Source organism: Galeopterus variegatus, unplaced genomic scaffold (genome assembly GCF_000696425.1).
Source record: "Galeopterus variegatus unplaced genomic scaffold, G_variegatus-3.0.2 Scaffold8546, whole genome shotgun sequence".
In the NCBI taxonomy this organism is placed as follows: domain Eukaryota; kingdom Metazoa; phylum Chordata; class Mammalia; order Dermoptera; family Cynocephalidae; genus Galeopterus; species Galeopterus variegatus.
This window is the reverse complement of record NW_007734657.1, coordinates 1-21,060: the sequence shown is the minus strand read 5'-3', so window position 1 is coordinate 21,060 and position 21,060 is coordinate 1. Positions and strand designations below refer to the sequence as shown.

General features: G+C 47.8%; 1 protein-coding gene across 2 annotated transcripts; it reads left to right on the top strand.

The window, feature by feature from the left end:
- Positions 1–2,314: 2,314 nt before the first annotated feature.
- LOC103608542 (alpha-1-antiproteinase-like) lies at positions 2,315–13,076 on the top strand. Of its 2 annotated transcripts, none has more exons than XM_008592964.1 (5): positions 2,315–2,383; positions 7,766–8,418; positions 10,089–10,359; positions 11,639–11,786; positions 12,793–13,076. In XM_008592964.1, exons 2-5 carry the CDS (start codon positions 7,770–7,772, stop codon positions 12,982–12,984), a joined length of 1,260 nt encoding a protein of 419 aa, XP_008591186.1. In that variant the 5' UTR covers positions 2,315–2,383; positions 7,766–7,769; the 3' UTR covers positions 12,985–13,076. The 2 variants fall into 2 exon arrangements, with proteins under 2 accessions (XP_008591186.1, XP_008591185.1); XM_008592963.1 differs by lacking the exon at positions 2,315–2,383 and adding an exon at positions 4,406–4,433.
- Positions 13,077–21,060: the final 7,984 nt, after the last annotated feature.

Here is a 21,060-nt window from a genome sequence, read left to right as displayed (position 1 = left end):
ATAGTTAAATAGGACAGATTGAGTCCCTGAACAGCTGCAAGTTCATAATGGCCATCATGGTCCATAACCTCAAAAGAGTAAGGTTAAAATAAAGTGTATAGAAAATGTTGGTTGTAATAAAACATCAGTTTTATCAATTTTAACAAGAAGGGAATAAAGCTGTAGATGCGTCTTTTATTCCTTCTGTTGATCATATTGTCTCTTAAAATGAGCCGATTTACCTTACTTTTCTCTGAGTCAGGATGAGGGGTGAAAACAAGAAGCAGTAAGTAAGCGAAATAGTTCCAGAAAAAGCAGAAATCGGTCCCCACACAGGAAGCGGCCCAGAGGTTACGCGCAGAAGGAAAGCGGGTCTACCAGGGTGTTGCAAGTCGGTCGATCCACAAGACGCCAGGAGGAGGTGAACTGACGGTGTGGATTCAGTTCATCTCCTGCGACATCCACCTGACTTGTTAACGAGTCATGAGAGGACAGACGCAGTGTCATTTATGCTAACAGAGCAGGCCCCACGAGGATCACCCCAAGAGCATCACCTCGGTTAAGTCCCACCACAATGTGAGAAAGGGACTCCTATCCCCATTTTACAGATGACAAAACCAAGGCTCAGGGAAGTGAAGTGAAGCCCTCCCCTGAATCCAAGTCTGCCTAGCTCCAGCCACCCACATCCGTGCGGCTCACAGGTGCTCAGAAAGATGGAACTGCGCCCGGCTCTGCACCTTCAGACAGCTCCCTGGAGAGAGGATTGGCGGCCTTTTTGGGTAAATGGAGGCTTACATCTGAGGAGGTGTCCCTGGGCCAAGAGTGCTGCTCCCCAAGCCTGGGCCAAATGCAGCATTGTTCTCCTTCTCAGACCCAGGGGACCCACCTAAAAGGCTTCCAGGCCCCAGACACATGCCCCGAGTCATACAGTGGTTAGCGTGGACCTGGGGTCCTTGCGTGCCAGGGGCTGCTCAAAGTGCTTACATCTCATTTGCTCTTTGCACTCCTGGTGGAAGTGACTATCTTGTCCCTTTCTCACTGAGAAAATGAGGCACAGAGAGGTTAAGTGGTTTGTCTAAGATCCCACAGAAAGAGGGTAGTGGAGTTGAGGCTTGAACCCAGAGGCTTAGCTCCCAAGCACACGCCTTAACCATTCACCTACACTGCTCCCCAAAGAAGGGAGCCTGGGAGGGGGCAGGTGGTCTGAGAGTGACGGCGCATGCGGTGTGTGCGTGTGTGTGTGCATACCTGTGTGTGTGTGCGCTCGTGGGGCAGACAGACCAGGCCGGTTCCTGCACCCTCTTGGGAACTCTGCCAATGGCTTCAGCTCTCCCGAAGTCCACCCATGTTCTCCTGACCAGCCCCTTGTCCCTGACCCATGTGGCCCAGGGCCCTTTGCACACTTCACCCCCTCGCTTCCTTCCTCATTGCGCACTCCAAGCCTCAGCTCTCTCCCTCTTCCCAGCGCACACCTTGAGGATGTGCGCTCCCATCCCTGGGCAGGGCCCGTGGGAGGGCAGGTGCCCTTATTTACAACCAGCCGACAGGCATTCCCATAAGGCATTCACTCCCAGGGAGTCAGCCCAGATGATGCAAGAGGCAATTCCAGAAGTAACCAAGTGGACAAGACTTTCCCCACCGTGGCCTAAGGTTCATGGGCACAGTACCTTCCAGAATGGCCACAGGTGCCCTCCCCACACCCTGGGGACTCTTTTCATTTTCCCAGCTAATCCCCGCCCTTCTTCCCAGGATGGGTGTCCAGAGTAGAGCAAGGGCTGAGCATAGAGCTCTTGACCCCAAAGGGCAAGGCCCCAAAATTCTGAGCTCCTCGCTTGCCCCAGCTGCTGCCACCCCATGCTCTTTCTTCATCACTCCTCCAAATGCCGCAGCTCCCCCGTGGGCCCTTCTGCACCCAGCCAGGGCCTGTGACACACCCCTCTCCTGTGCCTCCTGGGGCTCCTGCTTGGCGTTACAGAGGTGGCAGTTGGCCCAAGAAACCTGTCAAGATGCAGGTGCTGGGCTCTGTGCCAGCAGGGTCACACCTACCATTTCTAGTAACCCTCTAAGTGGATGTGACCATTCGTCTTACAGAGGCTCAAAAGAAACGGGGTGACTCATCCTGGGTCACTCTCTCCAGACAGGGCAGGTAAAGCAGGTGACATGCAGAAATGCCTGGGCCAGGAGGGGCCAGCTTGGTGTCCCTCTCCTTGGCCCAGCTCCCCGCCCCTCCCAGACCTATCGTCTGTGCCACCCGGATCCTCCTCCTTCCTGGGCGTGCAGAGGCCGGGCACTGTTCTCACAGCACCCTCGGTGCAGCCCTCAGAGCCCCGCAGCTGCAGAGGAGGAGGGAGTCAGGCTGCCACAGGAGGTGTGGCCGCCACCACAGCACCACCAGGAATTCCAGGTAGGGGGGCTCTGCCCTCCCACCAGCCCCCTGGCCACCCGCATGCCTGAGGGGGCAGAGCTTGGGGACAGCAGGGAAGCTGGGAAGCTTACCACTGCCCACCTCATGAGACAGAGGGGAGAGGCAGCTGGGCTCCGATGGGCGGGGCCGTTGTATGGATGGGGAAGTGGAGGCCAGAGCAAAATGCTCAGGGGATATGGAGGGCAAACCTCATCTCAACCACAGCCGCGCCCCAAGCTGTGAGTGGAAGCAGCGTCCTGGGAGGAAATGTCCATTTAACCAGCTCAGGGGAAAGACCAGGGTAACAGAGCTGGAGGGTAAGACAGGAGTTTCCTACTTCTTGTAAGGGGGGGTGGTCCACACTCCCCTCACAGGGTTACTGAGAGTACTGAATGGGATAATGCCTGGAGGAAAGCTCCTGAAATACACCCTCCCACACCCACCTTCTTGTAAGGGGGGGTGGTCCACACTCCCCTCACAGGGTTACTGAGAGTACTGAATGGGAGAATGCCTGGAGGAAAGCTCCTGAAATACACCCTCCCACACCCACAGTGACCAGGGAGACCCCTGACATGGGGAGGAACAGCATCACAAAGGGTCTACCGTGTACACCCAGTGCCCAGCTCTGAGCTAACCTTGGACTACTGCATTTAATCCTCAGAGCAGCCCAGCAAGGTACATACTGTCATGGTCCCCGTTGTACAGATGGGGAAACTGAGGCACAGTGAGGTTCATGGACTTGCCTGAGTTCTCACTGCCAGTGAGTGGGTTCCCTGATCTGAACCTGAGTGCTAGAGAATCAATCCTATGGGTCACTAGCCTGGCAGAGCCCCAAGGAGGAGGCACAACGAGTGAGAGAGGGGTCAAAAACGTACTCGTCATTCATTCAACAGTACCTACCGCACCCACCTAGCAGGCATGGGGGCTGTGCAGAGGGTGAAGCAGTCTGATTTAGGCTTTTTAAGGGATTGCAATCAAGTGGGGGCTCACTAGCCTCAACCCTGAATCCCCCACAACCCCACAACCAGCAATGCCCCAAAGGCCTGCAGCAGCCCCAAGGCAGGGGACCACGTTCCCAAGGAAGTTTCAAGCAGTATATGGATCACACCGGTCTTCCTGGGGCCAGAAACGGAAACAGGCCTGAGGCTGGCCAGAAATTGAACCTCCTGCTGTTCAGAGCAGCCTGTAAAACAGGCTGAACACTAGCTATACAGACCCAAATAAAGAGCCTACCGTGTGCTGGGCACTTTACTGAAGGTTCTTTGTATATCTCAGACAACCATGCTCCAAAATTGGACTTCCAACCCCCAATGATGCAGGTGAAAATACCTCCTGCATATCAGAGAGGCAAAGTGGTTTGCCTGAAGCAGCACAGCTCTTCTTTACAAATTTGCTCTCCAGCCCCTAGGCTGTCCCACAGCCACCCTGTGCCAGCCTAACCTGGCCATGCCCACCTCAGTCATGTCCCATTTTCCCATCGAGGAAATCAAAAGAGTTTTTGTATCTAAGTCTGGTTTGGTGACTTAGGATGAGCAACCCTCCCCACCCGCTCTGGGCCTCTGTTTCCCCATTTGTCAAATGGGCTCATATGAGGCCCTGATCCTCCACGGAGGGCAGCAGTGAGTTTTCAGCACCAGGCATTTCAAGGCTGCTCAGTAAATGATAGACCTTGCTATCAGTGCAGCAGCCACTAAGGATTCCCCAGCAAGAACATAGGACCAGCAAAGTGGCACTGTCCCAAAGACCATCTGACTCATGCCCCCACCCCAGCTCGGACACAGGATGTGGTGGTTTATGAGCCGGGTACAATGACTCCCTTTGGTACCTGGAGCAGAAGACTGAGCGCTGCCCAGGCAGCGTGGGTGGGCAGCTCAGTGCCCGGCCAGTGGACTTAGTCCCCGTTTGCTCCTTTGATAACTGGGGTGACCTTGGTTAATATTCACCAGCAGCCTCCCGGTTGCCCTTCTGCACCTGCTCCTTAAATACAGGTGAGCACAGGGCTCTTTCTCCTCAGCCTCGGCCACCACCGCCAGCCCTGGGACTGTGACTCGTAAGTATGCCTTCCACTGGGGAGAGGCTCCTTGCATCACCAGGTCAGGCAGCCTGCCTGGGGCTGGAGCGGGGTGGAGGGGCAGCCCCCCAGGATGCAGGGTGCATGCAGTGGGCTGTGGTTGGACCCCCTGTCGTTATAGTAACAACAGCCCCGAAGGTAGTTTTTTGCTCTCCAAGCCTGCCCGGTACCTCCTGGTGAATCAACTGGCCCTTGTAAGCAGAAATGGAGGCAAGTGTCTGGCTCTGCAGTCCTGGGACCCCAGGGGGGAGCAGCAGCCAAGATGCAGTGACAGCAGCAATAAGGGCAGCTGTTTCTGCTTACACAGCTTCTGCAACTGTCCAGGGGCTTTCCCATCAGTTGTCGCTTGTCAACCTCCTCACCTCCCCTACTGCCTGGGTGCATAACTTCCTCCCCGTCTATGGATGATGAAGTTCAGGCCCAGAGAGGAGCGGTGAGGAGCTCGGGCCCATGTCCCTCCTCCAAACTCTCCAGATATGCCCAGGAGCAGAACCGTGCCGGGCTTTAGCCTGGACGTGTCAGAACGGGCCTCCCGGTGCACAGCGGGCCTGCAGGTGCTCCCCTCCACGGTGGAGGACAGCAGCCCCTGCAAGGGGCACCGTCACCGTGGTACCAGCTGACGTTCCCCAGTAATAGCTCTGGGCTCCACCACTTCTGAGCCCAGTGCACATATTAACGCATTTAAACTTCACAACAACCCTCTGAGATGGTTACCATGGTTATTTTATTCTCATTTTACAGATGAGGAAATTGGGGACGAGAGGTTAACAACTTGCCCTAAACCACACACTGTCCAGGACTCAAACTTGGGCATTGGACTCCAGACCCCATGCTCCTGTCCCTGGCCCTACTGTTGACATAGTTCTCTCGGGTCTCAGGCACTGGTTGGACTAGCCTTGAAGCCACTCTGATGCCTGATGACTTTGGACAGTTGCTCAACGTCTCTGTCCTCTTGGGCAAAACTTAGGCAACCTTTGCTCGCTTTCCCCTCACACCACCGCATCCCCCACCTTGATCTCTGGAATGTTGGAAGAATTTGGTTCTTCTCAACCAGTTTTTGGAAATGGGGGGCTAGAAAGATGGCCAAGGCCAAGGTAGCCGGATTCCCATGCAACTTCTCTGAAAGCCATGACAGTTTGGATGACAACAAGGGCACTTCTTGAGAGCTTACCGTGTACCAGGCACTTCTTGGTACTTCGCACATATTTGATTTGCACAACAGCTCTATGAGGAAGTGCGCCCTTATTATCTCCAGGAAACTGAGGTTCAGAGAGGTTAAGTAATTTTTCCAAGGTCACACAGTTGAACTTCAGCAATCTGGCCTTACAGCCTCTAATTATAGCCACAAAGTGATGCTGCCCCCTTCATTTAGCCAGCAAGTGACAGGGCTGAGTGACTCAGCTTATTTACTGTGGGTTTCAACAGGTTGTGACCTTATGCCACCATCGTTTCCCTGGACCCCTCCAGGTTGCTCTTGGTCACTTTATGCTCCTGGATGAAATTGTGTGAGATTAGGCAAGGATGTGGCTCACCTCACTCTCCCCAGCCTTGCAAAGACTCCTCCCACCTGGCCCAGGTTCCAGAAACGTCACCGTGAGATCCTCATTCTTTTCGCTTCAAGCTCAGCCTCTGTGTCTATACCTCTCTGAGTGCTCACTGTCTGCTCTCTCATTTCCAATCGGCTTCCCCAGTACTAGGTTTGGGGGTGTGGGTGCTGCCTTTGACAGAAGGACAGGAGAGAATGGGTCTTGGGCCCCTGAGGTTAAAATAAACAGATTGGGAGGCAAAATACCCCCAATTTTCATATCCCAAATTCAAGGACACCTTTCTCTTTGTATTTTATTAAGATGATGATTTTTATGTGACTAGTGGCTAACTATGTTACCATAGGCACACTCTCCTCAGTTCAGATCTCAGCTTCCCCGTCTGTGAAGAGAGCGGGTCGTGCTCAGGCGACTGCAGATTGGTGCTCCGAGGCCTGGGCACATCTGGAGTGCAGGGAGCTCTGGGGGCAGGGCAGCTCTGTGTTGCTGTGGATGGCACTGACTTGGCCATCACTGGCAGAGCCTGCTCTTGCTGGTTCAGCTGCAGACCTTGCCACTCCCTATTGTCACACTCCCACCCATGAAACACATCCCTCACCTGCCTGTCACCTGACGGCTCTGAGGTTGCAACACCTGCCAGCCTCTTTCCCAAAAAAATCTGCTTTCTCAGATCCCTTTGACATAAGGTTTGGTGTCTAGACTTATTTCACTGAATTCTTCCAACAACCCCACTTTACATATACGGCAAAATGAGGACCAAAGAGATTAAATGACTTGTCCTGGCTCACACAGCTGGCAAGTGACAGAGCCAGGATTAGAACCCAGGTCTGTCTGAAGATAAAAGATATGTTTTTTCACCTCCCATTCCCCCCTCCACACACACCCCCACTTTAAATGAGAGATTTGCATTCTTAATGCTCCTGACAGTGAGAGCCCAGAACTGGGACACACTTGGTGACCAGGATGGCTGGTAAGCTGACTGCAGGGACACCAGCCCATGCTTGTGGCTGGGACCACAGAGCATGGTGGGGACAAACTTCTCTCTCAGGAAAACTCAGTAGGGGCTGAGGGTCCTCATGGGTGTTGAGTGGGCACGGCCCCCGGGGGGGTTATCGCAGCACCACCATGTTCTCACTATGTGACTGTGCAAGATGCTTTCCCTCTGTGCAGCAGATTCCGTGACCATTCAATAATGGGGTTGAATGGAAGTCCTCCAAGGGCTGTTGCAGCTCAAAGTGATTCTAGATTTTGATGTGGCCCAATTCTCAGGTAGTCATGGGCAGGCTCATGACTTCCTGTGCCTCAGTTTCCTCTTTTGTATACGGGGACTGTGGCAATTACACCTCACGGTCATTCAGGTATAAAGAGAGCTATGCAGCATGGACTCAGGGCCCAGATGTGTGGTTCTGGCTCTGCCACTCTACCTGCTCACAGACCTTGGACATGTGTCTTCACCTCTCTGGGCTTTGGTTTCTCGTCTGTAAATGGAGGACAGTAATATTACCACCTCGTGGAATTGTTGGAAGAATAAAAAGAGTTAAGACATGCATGTGCTTAGAAACGGAGCTTGGTATGTGGCAAGCACCATGTCCGTTCTGCGTTCTCTGATTCTTCCCGAGACGATGATTAGGAGAGTGGTGGGCACAGCCGGGCACACAGCAAGTGTCTAATAAACAGTGGCTGCTTTCACCTGGTATCAGTCAGTGGACAGTGGAGGTCACCATGTGTCCTGACTTGGGGCTTGGCACCCCCTTCTCTGTCTTGCAGGACGATGCCATCCTCCTTGTCATGGGGCCTCCTTCTGCTGGCTGGCCTGTGCTGCCTAGTCCCCAGCACCCTGGCTAATAAGGATCCCCAGGGAGATGCTGCCCAGGAGACAGATGCACCCAAGCCTGATGAGAAGCATCCAGCCTCCCACAAGATCTCCCCGAACCTGGCCAAGTTCACCTTCAGCTTGTACCACGAGCTGGCCCATCAGTCCAACACCACAAATGTCGTCTTTTCCCCAGTGAGCATCGCCACGGCCTTTGCCATGCTCTCCCTGGGGACCAAAGCTGACACTCACACTCAGATCCTGGAGGGCCTGGATTTCAACCTCACAGAGATAGTTGAGGCTGATGTCCATGAAGGCTTCCAGAATCTCATCCACACCCTCAACAGGCCAGACAACCAGCTCCAGCTGACCACCGGCAATGGCCTGTTTATTGACAAGACTCTGAAGCTAGTGGATAAATTTTTGGAGGATGCTGAGAAGCTGTACCACTCAGATACCTTCTCCGTCAACTTCAGTGACACCGAAGAGGCCAAGAGAAAGATCAACTCTTATGTGGAGAAGGAAACCCACGGAAAAATTGTGGATTTGGTCAAACAGATTGACGAAAACACAGTTCTTGCTCTGGTGAATTACATTTTCTTTAAAGGTAAGGTTGCACACCAGCCCGAGTTGGTTCCCATGGAAACACCCCAAAACATTCTCAAATGACCATTTCTTAAACTTTCCTTGGCAGTGCACTAGGGTGATGGCCATGCATCTCAGCCTGGGCTTTTCAATTTTCCACACGCAAACACTAAAATATTTTCCATGGTCTAATAAGGTTGGGGAATATTGAATTAAAAAGTCAAAATGATCAGCTTCTCTGCAAGACTCTTCAGAGCCTTTCGTGTCCTTTGTATAGTGAACCCCTACAGGGGCTGGGGAGTAGAGTATGTGACACTTCCCAGACACACAGCCAGAACAAATGATAGCACACTACATGATGGGAATAGTGTTTCAGGGAACACACGGAGGACCACTCCAGTGTCACGGAAGGGCTGTCAGCTTCACTATCTGAAAGACCTGGGTTCAAATCCTGCCTGTCCCACTTACAGCTTTTGACAACAGTCAAGCCACTTCACCTCTTTGGGGTGCTACTTTCCTATTTCCTCATGGACAAAATAACACCCTTGCTGTCAGGTTTTGGTGAGGATAAAAAGGATGCAGGTCAGGACCCCATGGGCCCCCAGGGTATTCTAAGGCTGCTTCAACTGTCCCATGGAGGTAGTCTGGAGAGGGGAATGGGTCAAGGCCAGGGGCTGCTTCCCCCACACTGGCCCCCTTGCTCCTGAGGCAGGGTAGTACAGTGGGGAGCGCCCACCCTGGGTCAGCACAACTGAGGGCCCAGCCCTGCTGTGGACTTGGGGCAGGTCTCGTCCCCTCTCCAGCCACATTGCCTCCTCCTGTCCAACGAGGATGGTGGGTTCAGTGGTCCCTGAGGCACCTGCCCACTCTGTCTTGCCATTATGGTGAAGTTCTCTCAGTATAGCAGAGGGGCGGCTGCCCAGGCACGTGCATTTGAAGTGTAGGCAGGCCCAGGAGAAGGCCTTAGGAGGGATAACCAGAATGTATGCCGTGAAAGCTGCCTAAGCCATCAGTTAATGAGGGACAGGGAGCCCCAGATAAGGAGGCACTAAAATATAACGGGTGCCAAAAATTTTCATTTATAGCTCCCAAGTCACCCTCCAATAAACATATACAGTTGGCCCTCTGTATCCCTGAGTTTTATATCTGTGGAATCAACAAACTGTGAATTGAAAATATTTTAAAAAAATAAAAAATAAAAAATAACAATTCAACAATAAAAATAATACAAATTTAAAAAACGATACAGCGTAACTACTTACATGGCATGTGCCATGAATTAGGTATTATAAAGAATCTAGACATGACTTAAAATACATGCCAATGCTATGCCATTTTATATAAGGGACTTGAACATCCTCAGATTTTGGTATCTGTGAGGGGTCCTGGAAACAATGCCCGTGGATTCCGAGGGACGACTATCATCCTAATAAAAATGCTTACTTGGCACAACCAGGATGGCATCTCAGCTCTGGGATGCTATATAGGAATTCTGGATCTGCCTCTAGTCCTGAATTATCCTTAAAAAAAAGCCCTTTCACTAGCGGGGATGTTCGATTGCAGCCCCGTTTACAGGTGATGAAGCTAAGACTCAGAGAAATGCGTCTCACCAGGGGCTCAGGGCTCTTTCATCTGCACTTATCAAAACCTTTACCCCTCCCCTGGCTGATGTCCGCCTTCCCCTCTCTCCAGGCAAGTGGGAGAAGCCCTTCGACGCAAACCATACTGTGGAGGGGGACTTCCACGTGGATGAGACAACCACCGTGAAGGTGCCCATGATGAAAGGCCTGGGCATGTATGACACCCATTACTGCACAACACTCGCCAGCTGGGTGCTGATGCTGGACTACGTCGGCAATGCCACCGCCCTCTTCTTCCTGCCCGACAAGGGGAAACTGCAGCAGCTGGAGGCCAACCTCTCCAAGGAGTTAATCGTCAAGTTCCTGAAACACAGAAAAAGGAGGTGATTCCCCAGCCAGGGGCTGGTGCAGGAGCATCCCAGACCTCTGCGTCATGTCAGCACTGATGCACATAGGGACTGGCCAGAGGGCTGGGGAGGGTGGGCCCCACATCCCTTGGGACACAGCTACTATGCATGGCCTTGTGCTTCCAGACCGGGGCCAGCACTCAATTCAGGTAGCACCAGCCAGGCATGTGAAAGGGACAGTACCCAGAGGTGAGGAGGCAAAGTCCGGTCCTTGGGAACTTCGTCCCCAGTACGGACACTGTCCCTTCCCAACACCCAGTGCCTGGGGTAGGGACAGCAACACCAGCACATGCTATGGCAGAAAAACTTAGAGACGGGCTTCTTGGCAAAGGCAGCTGGCAAGGGTGGTGCTCAAGGGCAGATGTCCCTGGTGCACAGGGGGAGAGCTGCGTGCAGAAGGTGAGAAAAGCAAGGGCCACTGTGGGAAAGTCCAGAACCTGCTTGCAGAATGTTCAAGTTTCTCTGCTACCTCGTCAGTGTGGTTTATTGGGTGCCCAGCAGTGCACAATACTTGAGCGTGCACCACAAATTAGTGCATATTTCTGCATTCATAAATATGCCCATGCTCCACTGAACTATTTGCTATGTACACTTTAGAATGGTTATGAAAATGCAAAAAGTATAAGGTTAAAATATGAATAGAAGTTTCAGTACCTCTGCTAGCCCAACCCCTCCCAAAGTCCCTGCACCGGGGTGAGAAAAGGAGGGGCCGAGGCTGGAGGTGGTCAAAGAGGGCCGGTGTCAATCTGCACGCTCACATCACCCCCTTCTCAGGGCCTCGCTTCGTCCCCATGGAAAGGGAGAGTTGAGCCTCAGCCCTCTGTAGTCGCTCTTCTCTCATTCACTGAAGGGACATCACTCAGCACCTGCCACCATGCCCTATGGTGCCCTGGGAGTCAGGCCCTGGGGAGTCCCAGGCTGGGGGACAGTGACCAAGCACTGTGGGGGAGGATGAGACATGCTTTGTGGGAGACACCCTGAATCTACCTGGAGGGTTTCCCGGAAGAGGTGGCATTTCAGAGGCTGCCAGGACAAGATCAGTCACTGAGGCTCACATTCTCTGATGCCAGGTGCAGAGGAAGCTAAAAGTAGAACAAACTGAGGCCGATTTCCCGTCTCAGTGCGGGTGGGGAAGAGAGAGTGCCAAGTGAGAGAAACAACCAGAGAAGTAAACATTTGCACCCATGGTGCATCTGAGCAGAATAGGAACCTTAGAAATGGTGAGAGACTCCTCGTTTTCTTCCCTGCATGACAGCTCTGCCGAAGTATTTGTTCCCAAACTGTCCTTATCTGAAACCTACGATCTGGAGACAGTCCTGAAAAACCTGGGCATCACCAAGGTCTTCAGCAATGAAGCCGACCTCTCGGGGGTCACGGAGGAGGCACCTCTGAAGCTCTCCAAGGTGAGGTTTCCTTGACGACTGCATTGTCCTGTGGTGTCTGCAGGGCAGTGTGTGTGTGAAGCCATAGCTCAGGCACGAGGCTGAGGAGAGGGCTGAGGGACACACACAAAGATGCATCTGAGTTCCTGAGGATGCACCTGACTCACCGAGACTGGACGTGTTCAGGTGACTGAGTGGGGAGGTGGCTTCATGTGCTGCCAGCAGCGTAGGGACCTCCCGTGAGGTTGTCTCACTGTCACAAATCTTTTCCCAGGGCCTATGAGTCTCTTGGCCTCCATTTACCCATATTTACATGGAGAAGTTTAGGCTCAGTGATTTTAAAGGACTGTCTGGCCCTTACTATCTGTGAGATGCAAAGTTATTGGAGAATAACAGAGTATGAGTTAAAGAGTGATTTCAACCAAAGACGGCTGTCGTTCAGGAGAATCAAAGGTGACTGAAGGGGCCAGCCCTATGGCTTACTCGGGAGAGTGCAGCGCTGGGAGCGCCGAGGCCGCGGGTTCGGATCTGATATGGGGATGGCCGGTGCACTCACTGGCTGAGCGTGGTGCGGACGACACTGAGCTGAGGGTTACGATCCCCTTACCAGTCAAAAAAAAAAAAAAAAAAAAAAAAAGGTGACTGAAGAACAGCTGCTCAGTTCTAAGCTGCATACTGTGGCCCTGGCTGTGGACAAAGCCTGTGAATGTCCCATCCGAGTGATTACAGTCATGTCCTAGAAGCACAGGTCTGTGGAGGCAGAGTTCCGTGCAGGACGATCCTCTGCCTCCTGGAGCTGTGGGGGTGTCCCAGGAAGGGGGAGGGGAGCTGGCCGACAAAGGCAGAGGCTTAGGGAGAAAGAAAGGCCCTGTGTGACCGCAGAGGGAGGGGACAGGACAGGACCGTCCAGGTGGAGAAAGGCTCCAGTGAGCCTTCTTGGATGTTGCTGTCTGCAGGGGGCCTTGTCTCTGGGCCTGGGCTGGGGGACGACACACCCTCAAAATACCTCTGCTTCTCTCCCCTCCAGGCCGTGCATAAGGCTCTGCTCACCATGGATGAGAAAGGGACAGAAGCCACTGGGGCCACGATATTGGAAATCATGCCCATGTCTTTACCCATCACAGTCAAGCTCGACAGCCCCTTCCTTTTCATGATCTATGATCACATCAGCAAGACCATCCTCTTCATGGGAAAAGTGATGAATCCCACACAGAAATAACAGCCTCTGCCCTCCAGCCCAGGCCCCCTCCCTTGATGACATTAAAGAGGGTCTGACTGGCCCTCACCTGAGGGAGACCTGCAAATCCTTCATCCTGTGGTCTCCGAGTCTCCCTGTGTGCACTGAGGTTCTCTGGGGCACCTAGGTCACAGCATTCTCTCAGGTGTCCGCTGACCATTTATGAAGCACCTGCACTGTGTGGGCAGGTGCAGGGCAAGGGTGAATGTGGCTGAAGCCACACCTCACAGGCTCTGGGCCCTCATGCTTATGGAATCCCAAGGGGGGTGGCATGGCTCACACACCAGCTTGTCCTCCCTCCCCTGCAGGGTAGGCCATGCCAACATGGCTGCCCCTCCCGTGGCACCCAGGGCTGTCAGCTCACACCCTGGCATCAAGCTGCTGGGTCCCCAGCAACAGAAGAAAGAAGACCCTGTCCCCTTCTTGTCCCACTTTGTCCCCTGACCTGGCTTGGGCCCCAAATCTCAAAGGATATTTCCTGCAGACAGCTGAGGCAGATTGTTCCCACAGTCCTTTCTCCTTGGGGCTAGACTGAAACACCTACTTCTGTCCTTGTCATTCCATCGCTGCCCTAAGAACCTTCACACACCTCTGCTTAGGAGCAGGTCCCTTCTCCCAAGGTAAAGAAGAGGTTCTCTGGGTCTTGGTCTCTATCTCCTCCTCAAGCTGACCCAGGACCACTAGGCTCCCAAGACCATTTACCCCATATCCTCTTCTTCCCAACCATGTGGCCATGGTGCCGTACATGAATCTGGAAGGTCATTGATGGGATTCCTTGGCTATGGGAGAGAACGGACAGCACCATCGACACCCACAATCCCTGCCTGCCTTCCCCTGGCTGACCTCTGACTGGGGCCATGTGCAACCTGGCGTCTTCCTGCCATAGTTCTCCTGTGGTCTTCTCAGGGCAACCCCAGCTCTGGTGGAGTGGCAGGCAGGAAGCTGTCCCCGAGAAGCCCTTGTCATAAGGGCCATGGGGCCCCTTCCCGTTCTCCAAGGCCTTGCTGAAGGGCTACAGCTGCCAGGAAGCCCCCTGGGCCCAGCTGAAGGAGTCTGCTCCTCCTGACCCTCCCAGGAGTGGTCTTGTCCTGTGGAAGGCACTGCCCATCCCCTGCTAATCTTATAGTCACTGTCCAACCACTCCCTAGGATGAATGTGTACATGAAGCTCTAGGTCGAGTCAAATGAAATTATTATGTTGGTAGGCCAGAATGGTGAAATATCCGCAACGTCACACGATTCATTCTAATCGATGGATACCAGCTGTTTCCCAAACAAGTGACTCACCTTGAGACGTCCAACCACAACAAATTTCATTAATGATACAAACATCACCTAGCACCTAGGATGATGCCAGACCTGAGTGTCTCAAGACCTGGATTCAGCTGTGACCTTATTGAAGTCATCAATCTCTCTGACCCCCAAAACAGCTTTTCCAATTTTCTGTATTAGACTGTCTTCTGTTGCTTATAACAAAATACCTGAAACTGGGTAATTTATAAGAAATGAAATTTATTTATTACAGTTTCAGAGGACAGAAAGTCCAAGGTCCAGGGTCACATCTGGTGAGGGCCTTCTTCTGGGCGGGAACTCTACGGGGTCCCACGTCAATGCAGGCAATCACATGGCAAGGATGGTATGAGCAAGACAGCTAACTTTCTCACTTTTTCTCCTTATAAAGCCACCAGTCCACACCCATGACACCTTATTACATCAACCCATTACCCCATGAATGGATCAATCCATTCAAGAGGGTACAGTCTTCGTGATCCAATCACCTCTTAAAGGCCCCATCTTCCACCACCATTTGGGGATTCTGTTCCAATCTGAGCCTGGGGGAACATTCAAACCACAGCAGAGCCCAAAATAAGCCCTCACATATAAGGTCAAATGATTTTTGGCAACGGTGCCAATACAATGGGGAAAAAATAGTCTTTTCAACAAATGCTGCTGGGAAAACTGTATATCCACATGCAAAAGAATGAAGTTGGACACTTACCTAACACCATATACAAAAATTAATTCAGGAGGGGTCAAGACGGCGTAGTAGTTGGTTCTTGGTGTTGCTCTCTCCCACAGAGTGACCAATTTGCAGCTTTTGAGGAACAGCAACAGAGGACCCAAAATCTGTGCTGGAACAGACAGAAGCCACCTGCCGTAGGACCCCAGTTCAGTGTTGCTCTCTCCCACAGAGTGACCAATTTGCAGCTTTTGAGGAACAGCAACAGAGGACCCCAAATCTGTGCTGGAACAGACAGAAGCCACCTGCCGTAGGACCCCAGTTCAGGTTGCTCCCCATTTTGTAGAGAGACTTTAGAACTTTTGGGCCACACGCCCTGAGCCTGCCGGCTAGAGAAGGCAGGCATGGCTGGGGCGGGACTTCCAGTGCAGGCTGTCCCATCTCCGTGAGCCATCTGAGAGGCACGGGTTCCTAAGCCTTAAGCCAGATGAGCCAGTGAAGGCTGAGGGAGTGAGAATCAGCCCAGGCTGTCCCGTCTCCATGAGTGGCCTGAGAGGCCCCAGGATCCTAAGCCCTGAGTCAGAGGAGCTGGTGAACGCAGGTGGGGCAGGACTTCCAGCCCAGGCCATCTGTCTCTGTGAGTGACTTGAGAGGCTCTAGACTCCCATGCCACCCGACAGCCAGTGAAGGCAGGTGGGGTGGGACTTCCAGTCCAGGCTGGTTTCTGCTGTCCAGAAGCAGTAGACCCTTCAGGAGCCAACCCAGACATCAGGGTGAAACGAATGAACAGGGATACCACCCGCCACAATGACAAAACACCAAAGGAAAGAAACCAGAAATATGAAAAATCAAGAAAGTACATCGCCACCAAAGGAAATTAATAACTTACAAGTGCTAGATCCTATAGAACAGGAAGTCTTTGAAATGACAGACAAGGAATTTAGAGTAACGGTTCTAAGGAAACTAAATGAGATACAAGAAAACTCAGTGAAATAACACAATGAAATGAGAAAAAACATACAGGATCTGAAAGAAGAAATGTAGAAAGAAATCAATGCCTTGAAAAAGAATGTAGCTGAGCTTGTGGAGCTGAAGGATTCATTCAACAACATAAAAAATACAACAGAGAGTTTAACCAGCAGACTTGAACAAGCAGAAGAGAGAATTTCTAACCTTGAAGAAAGGTTGTTTGAATTATCACAGGCAGACCAGAAAAAAGAAAAAAGAATCAAAAAATTGAAGGAAATTTAAGAGAGACAACTGACAAACTTAAGCACTCAAATATCCTAATCATGGGTATTCCAGAAGGAAAGGAAAAAGGAAATGGCATTAAAAACAGAAAACTTCCAGGTATAGAGAAAGTCACATATATTCAGATTCAGGAGGCCCAAAGACCCCCAAACACATTCAAGCCCAAAACGTCCTCTCCAAGGCATGTTATAGTCAAACTGGCAAAACTCAAAGACAAAGAGAGAATCTTAAAAGCTGCAAGAGAGAAGCAGCAAGTCATCTGTAAGGGAGCCCCAATCAGAATAACATCAGACTTTTCATCAGAAACCCTAAAAGCCAGAAAAGAAGGGGATGATACATTCAAAATACTAAAGGACAAAAATTGTCAGCCAAGAATACTTTACCCAGCAAAGCTATCCTTCCAAAATGAAGGACAAATAGTACCTTTCTCAGACAAACAAAAACTGCGGGAGTTCACCACCACACAACCAGCCCTACAAGAAATTCTCAAGGCAGTACTGGGTTTGATACCTGAAAAACAACCATCACTGCCATAAATACTCAAGAAAGAACAAAACCTACCAGCAAAACAAAAATGCTAGCAAAAGAGAGAAAAACTAGTTTATCTATCACCCCAAGAAACCAACAAATACAGAAGACAAACAGAAAATTTGAAAGAAAGGAACAAAAGATACTTAAGACATCAAAACAAAAATTAGTATAATGCTAGGAGTAAATCAACACCTTTTAACAATAACTCTGAATGTAAAGGGACTAAATTCCCCATTCAAAAGACACAGACTGACTGACTGGATTAAAAAGATGGACCCAACAATATGCTGTCTCCAAGAGACTCGACCTGTAAAGACACACATAGACTAAGAGTGAAAGGATGGAAAAAGATATATCATGCAAGTAGAAATGAAAAACGAGCTAGAGTAGCTATTCCTATGTAAGATAAAATAGACTTTAAAGCAAAAACCATTAAAAGAGATAAAGATGGCCAATACATACTGATAAAAGGATTGATCCATCAAGAAGACATAACAATCATAAATATATATACACCTAATGTCAGAGCAGCCATATTTACAAAGCAAACACTATTAGATCTAAAAAAAGAAACAGACACTAACACCATAACAGCAGGGGACCTGAACACCCAACTCTCATCATTGGACAGATCATCTAGGCAAAAAATCAACAGAGAAACACAAGATCTAAACAATACTTTAGACCAATTGGATTTGGCAGATATCTACAGAACATTCCACCCAACAACCTCAGAATACTCATTCTTCTCATTAGCACATGGAACATTCTCCAGAATAGACCACACGTTAGGTCACAAAGCAAGTCTCAACAAACTTAAAAAACTTGGAATTATTCCATGTATTTTTTCTGATCACAATGGATTAAAATTAGAAGTCAATAATAAATGAAGCTCTGAAAACTATACAAACTCATGGTAATCAAACAACATTCTACTTAATGACATGTGGGTCCAAGAAGAAATTAAACAGGAGATCAAAAAATTTCTTGAAACTAATGAAAATAATGACACATCAAAACCTGTGGGATACTGCAAAAGCAGTTTTAAGGGGGAAATTTATTGCATTAAATGCTCCATTCAGAAGAATGGGAAGATGGCAAATAAATAACCTAACACTTCACCTTAAAGATCCAGAAAAACAAGAACAATCCAAACCTAAAGTTAGTAGATGGAAAGAAATAATTAAGATCAGAGCAGAACTAAATGAAATAGAAACATGAAAAACAATACAAAAGATCAATGAAACGAAAAGTTGGTTCTTTAAAAGATTAATAAAATCGACAAACCTTTAGCAAGACTAAGGAAAGAAGAGAAAAGACCCAAATAACAAAAATTAGAAATGAAAAAGGTGATATTAGAACTGACACCTCAGAAATACAAGGAATCATTAAAGACTTTAGAAACTACTATAAACATCTATATACCAACAAATTTGAAAATCTGGAGGAAATGGATAAATTTCTGGATGCATACAAATTACCAAAACTGAGCCAAGAAGATATAGAAAATCTGAACAGACCAATAACAATAAAAGAGATTGAAGCTGTTATCAGAAGGCTCCCAACAAAGAAAAGCCCAGGACCAGACGGGTTCACTGCAGAGTTCTACCAAATCTTCAAAGAGGAACTGATATCAATTCTCTACAAACTGTTAAAGATTAAAACAGAGGCCATTCTCCCAAACTCATTCTATGAAGAAAATATCACCCTGATACCAAAACCAGACAAAGATGCATCAAAAATAGAAAACTACAGGCCAATATCCTTGATGAATATAGATGCAAAAATCCTCATTAAAATACTAGCTAACAGAATACAGCAACACATACAGAAAATTATACACCATGCTCAAATGGGATTCATCCCAGGGACGCAAGGTTGGTTCAACATACAAAAATCAATAAATGTGATACACCATGTTAATAAAAGCAAACAAAAACCACATGATCATCTCTATCGACTCTGAAAAAGCATTTGACAAAATTCAACATCCTTTCATGATAAAGACTCTCTACAAGTTAGGCATAGACAGAAGGGATTTGAACATAATTAAAGCCATATACGATAAGCTCACTGCCAATATCATCCTGAATGGGGTAAAGCTGAAAGCTTTTCCCTTAAAAACAGGAACCAGACAAGGATGCCCACTCTCACCACTCCTATTTAACACAGTGTTGGAAGTACTAGCCAGAGTGATCAGAGAAGAGAAGGACATAAAGGCACCCAGATTGGAAAGGATGAAGTCAAGCACATGACTTCAAGTCATGCCTTGTTTCACATGACATGATCCTATATATTGAACAGCCTAAGCTTCTATAAAAAAAACTCCTAGAGTTGATAAACGATTTCAGCAAAGTTGTCGGGTACAAAATCAACACACACAAATCAGTAGCATTTCTATACTCCACCAGTGAACATGCAGAAAAAGAAATCAAGAAAGCTAGCCTATTTACAATAGCCACCAAAAAAATAAAATATTTAGGAATAAAGCTGACCAAGGAGGTGAAAAATCTCTATAAAGAGAACTACAAACCACTGTTGAGAGAAATTAAAGAGGACACAAGAAGATGGTAATTAACATTGTGAAAATGTCCATATTACCCAAAGTGATCTGCAGATTCAATGCAATCCCCATCAAAATTCCAATCACATTTTTCTCTGAGATGGAAAAAGCTATCCAGATATTTATATGGAAAGACAAAAGACCATGCATATCAAAGCAATTCTGAGCAAAAATAAATAAATAAATAAATAAATAAATAAATAAATAAATAAATAAATAAATAAATAAATAAATAAATAAATAAATAAATAAATAAATAAATAAATAAATAAATAAATAAATAAATAAATAAATAAATAAATAAATAAATAAATAAATAAATAAATAAATAAATAAATAAATAAATAAATAAATAAATAAATAAATAAATAAATAAATAAATAAATAAATAAATAAATAAATAAATAAATAAATAAATAAATAAATAAATAAATAAATAAATAAATAAATAAATAAATAAATAAATAAATAAATAAATAAATAAATAAATAAATAAATAAATAAATAAATAAATAAATAAATAAATAAATAAATAAATAAATAAATAAATAAATAAATAAATAAATAAATAAATAAATAAATAAATAAATAAATAAATAAATAAATAAATAAATAAAGCTGGTGGCATAACACTACCTGACTTTAAACTATATTAAAAAGCTATAATAACCAAAACAGCACGGTACTGGCATTAAAAACAGACACACAGATCAATGGAACAGAATAGAGAGCCCAGAAATTAACCATATGCCTACAGCCATCTGATCTTTGGCAAAGGCAGCAAGTCTACATACTGGGGAAGAGACTGCCTTTTCAACACATGGTGCTGGGATAACTGGATAATCATATGTAGGAGAATGAAACTAGACCTGTATCTCTCACCATATACCAAAATCAACTCAAAATGGATTAAATAATTAAATATACATCCTGAAACAATAAAACTCCTTAAAGAAAACATAGGGGAAACACTCCAGGAAATAGGAATGGGCACAAAATTCATGAATAGGACCCAAAAAGCACAGGCAACTAAAGGTAAAATAAACAAATGGGATTATATCAAACTAAAAAGCTTCTGCACAGCAAAAGAAACAATCAACAGAGTAAAAATTACAATGAACAGAGTGGGTGAAAATATTTGCTAAATATACATCTGACAAAGGATTAATATCCAGAACATACAAGAAACTCAAACAACTTTACAGCAAAAAACCAAATAACCGAATTAAAAAATGGGGAAAGGAGCCGAACAGACATTTCTCAAAGGAAGATATACCAATGGCCAACAGACACATGAAAAAACGCTCAACATCACTCAGCATCCGGGAAATGCAAATTAAAACCACACTGAGATACCATCTTACTCCAGTCAGGATGGCTAATATCCAAAAGACTGAGAATGATAAGTGCTAGAGAGGTTGTGGAGATAAAGGAACTATTATCCACTGTTGGTGGAGCTGCAAAATGGTACAGCCTTTATGGAAAATGATATGGAGGTTCCTCAAACAATTACAGATAGATCTACCATATGACCCAGCTGTCCCACTGCTGGGAATATACCCAGAAGAATGGAAATCATCACGCTGAAGGGATACCTGTACTCCAGTGTTTATTGCAGCACTATTTACAATAGCTAAGAGTTGGAACCAGCCCAAATATCCATCATCTGATGAGTGGATAAGGAAGCTGTGGCACATCTACACAATGGAATACTACTCTGCTATAAAAAAGAATGAAATACTGCCATTCACAAC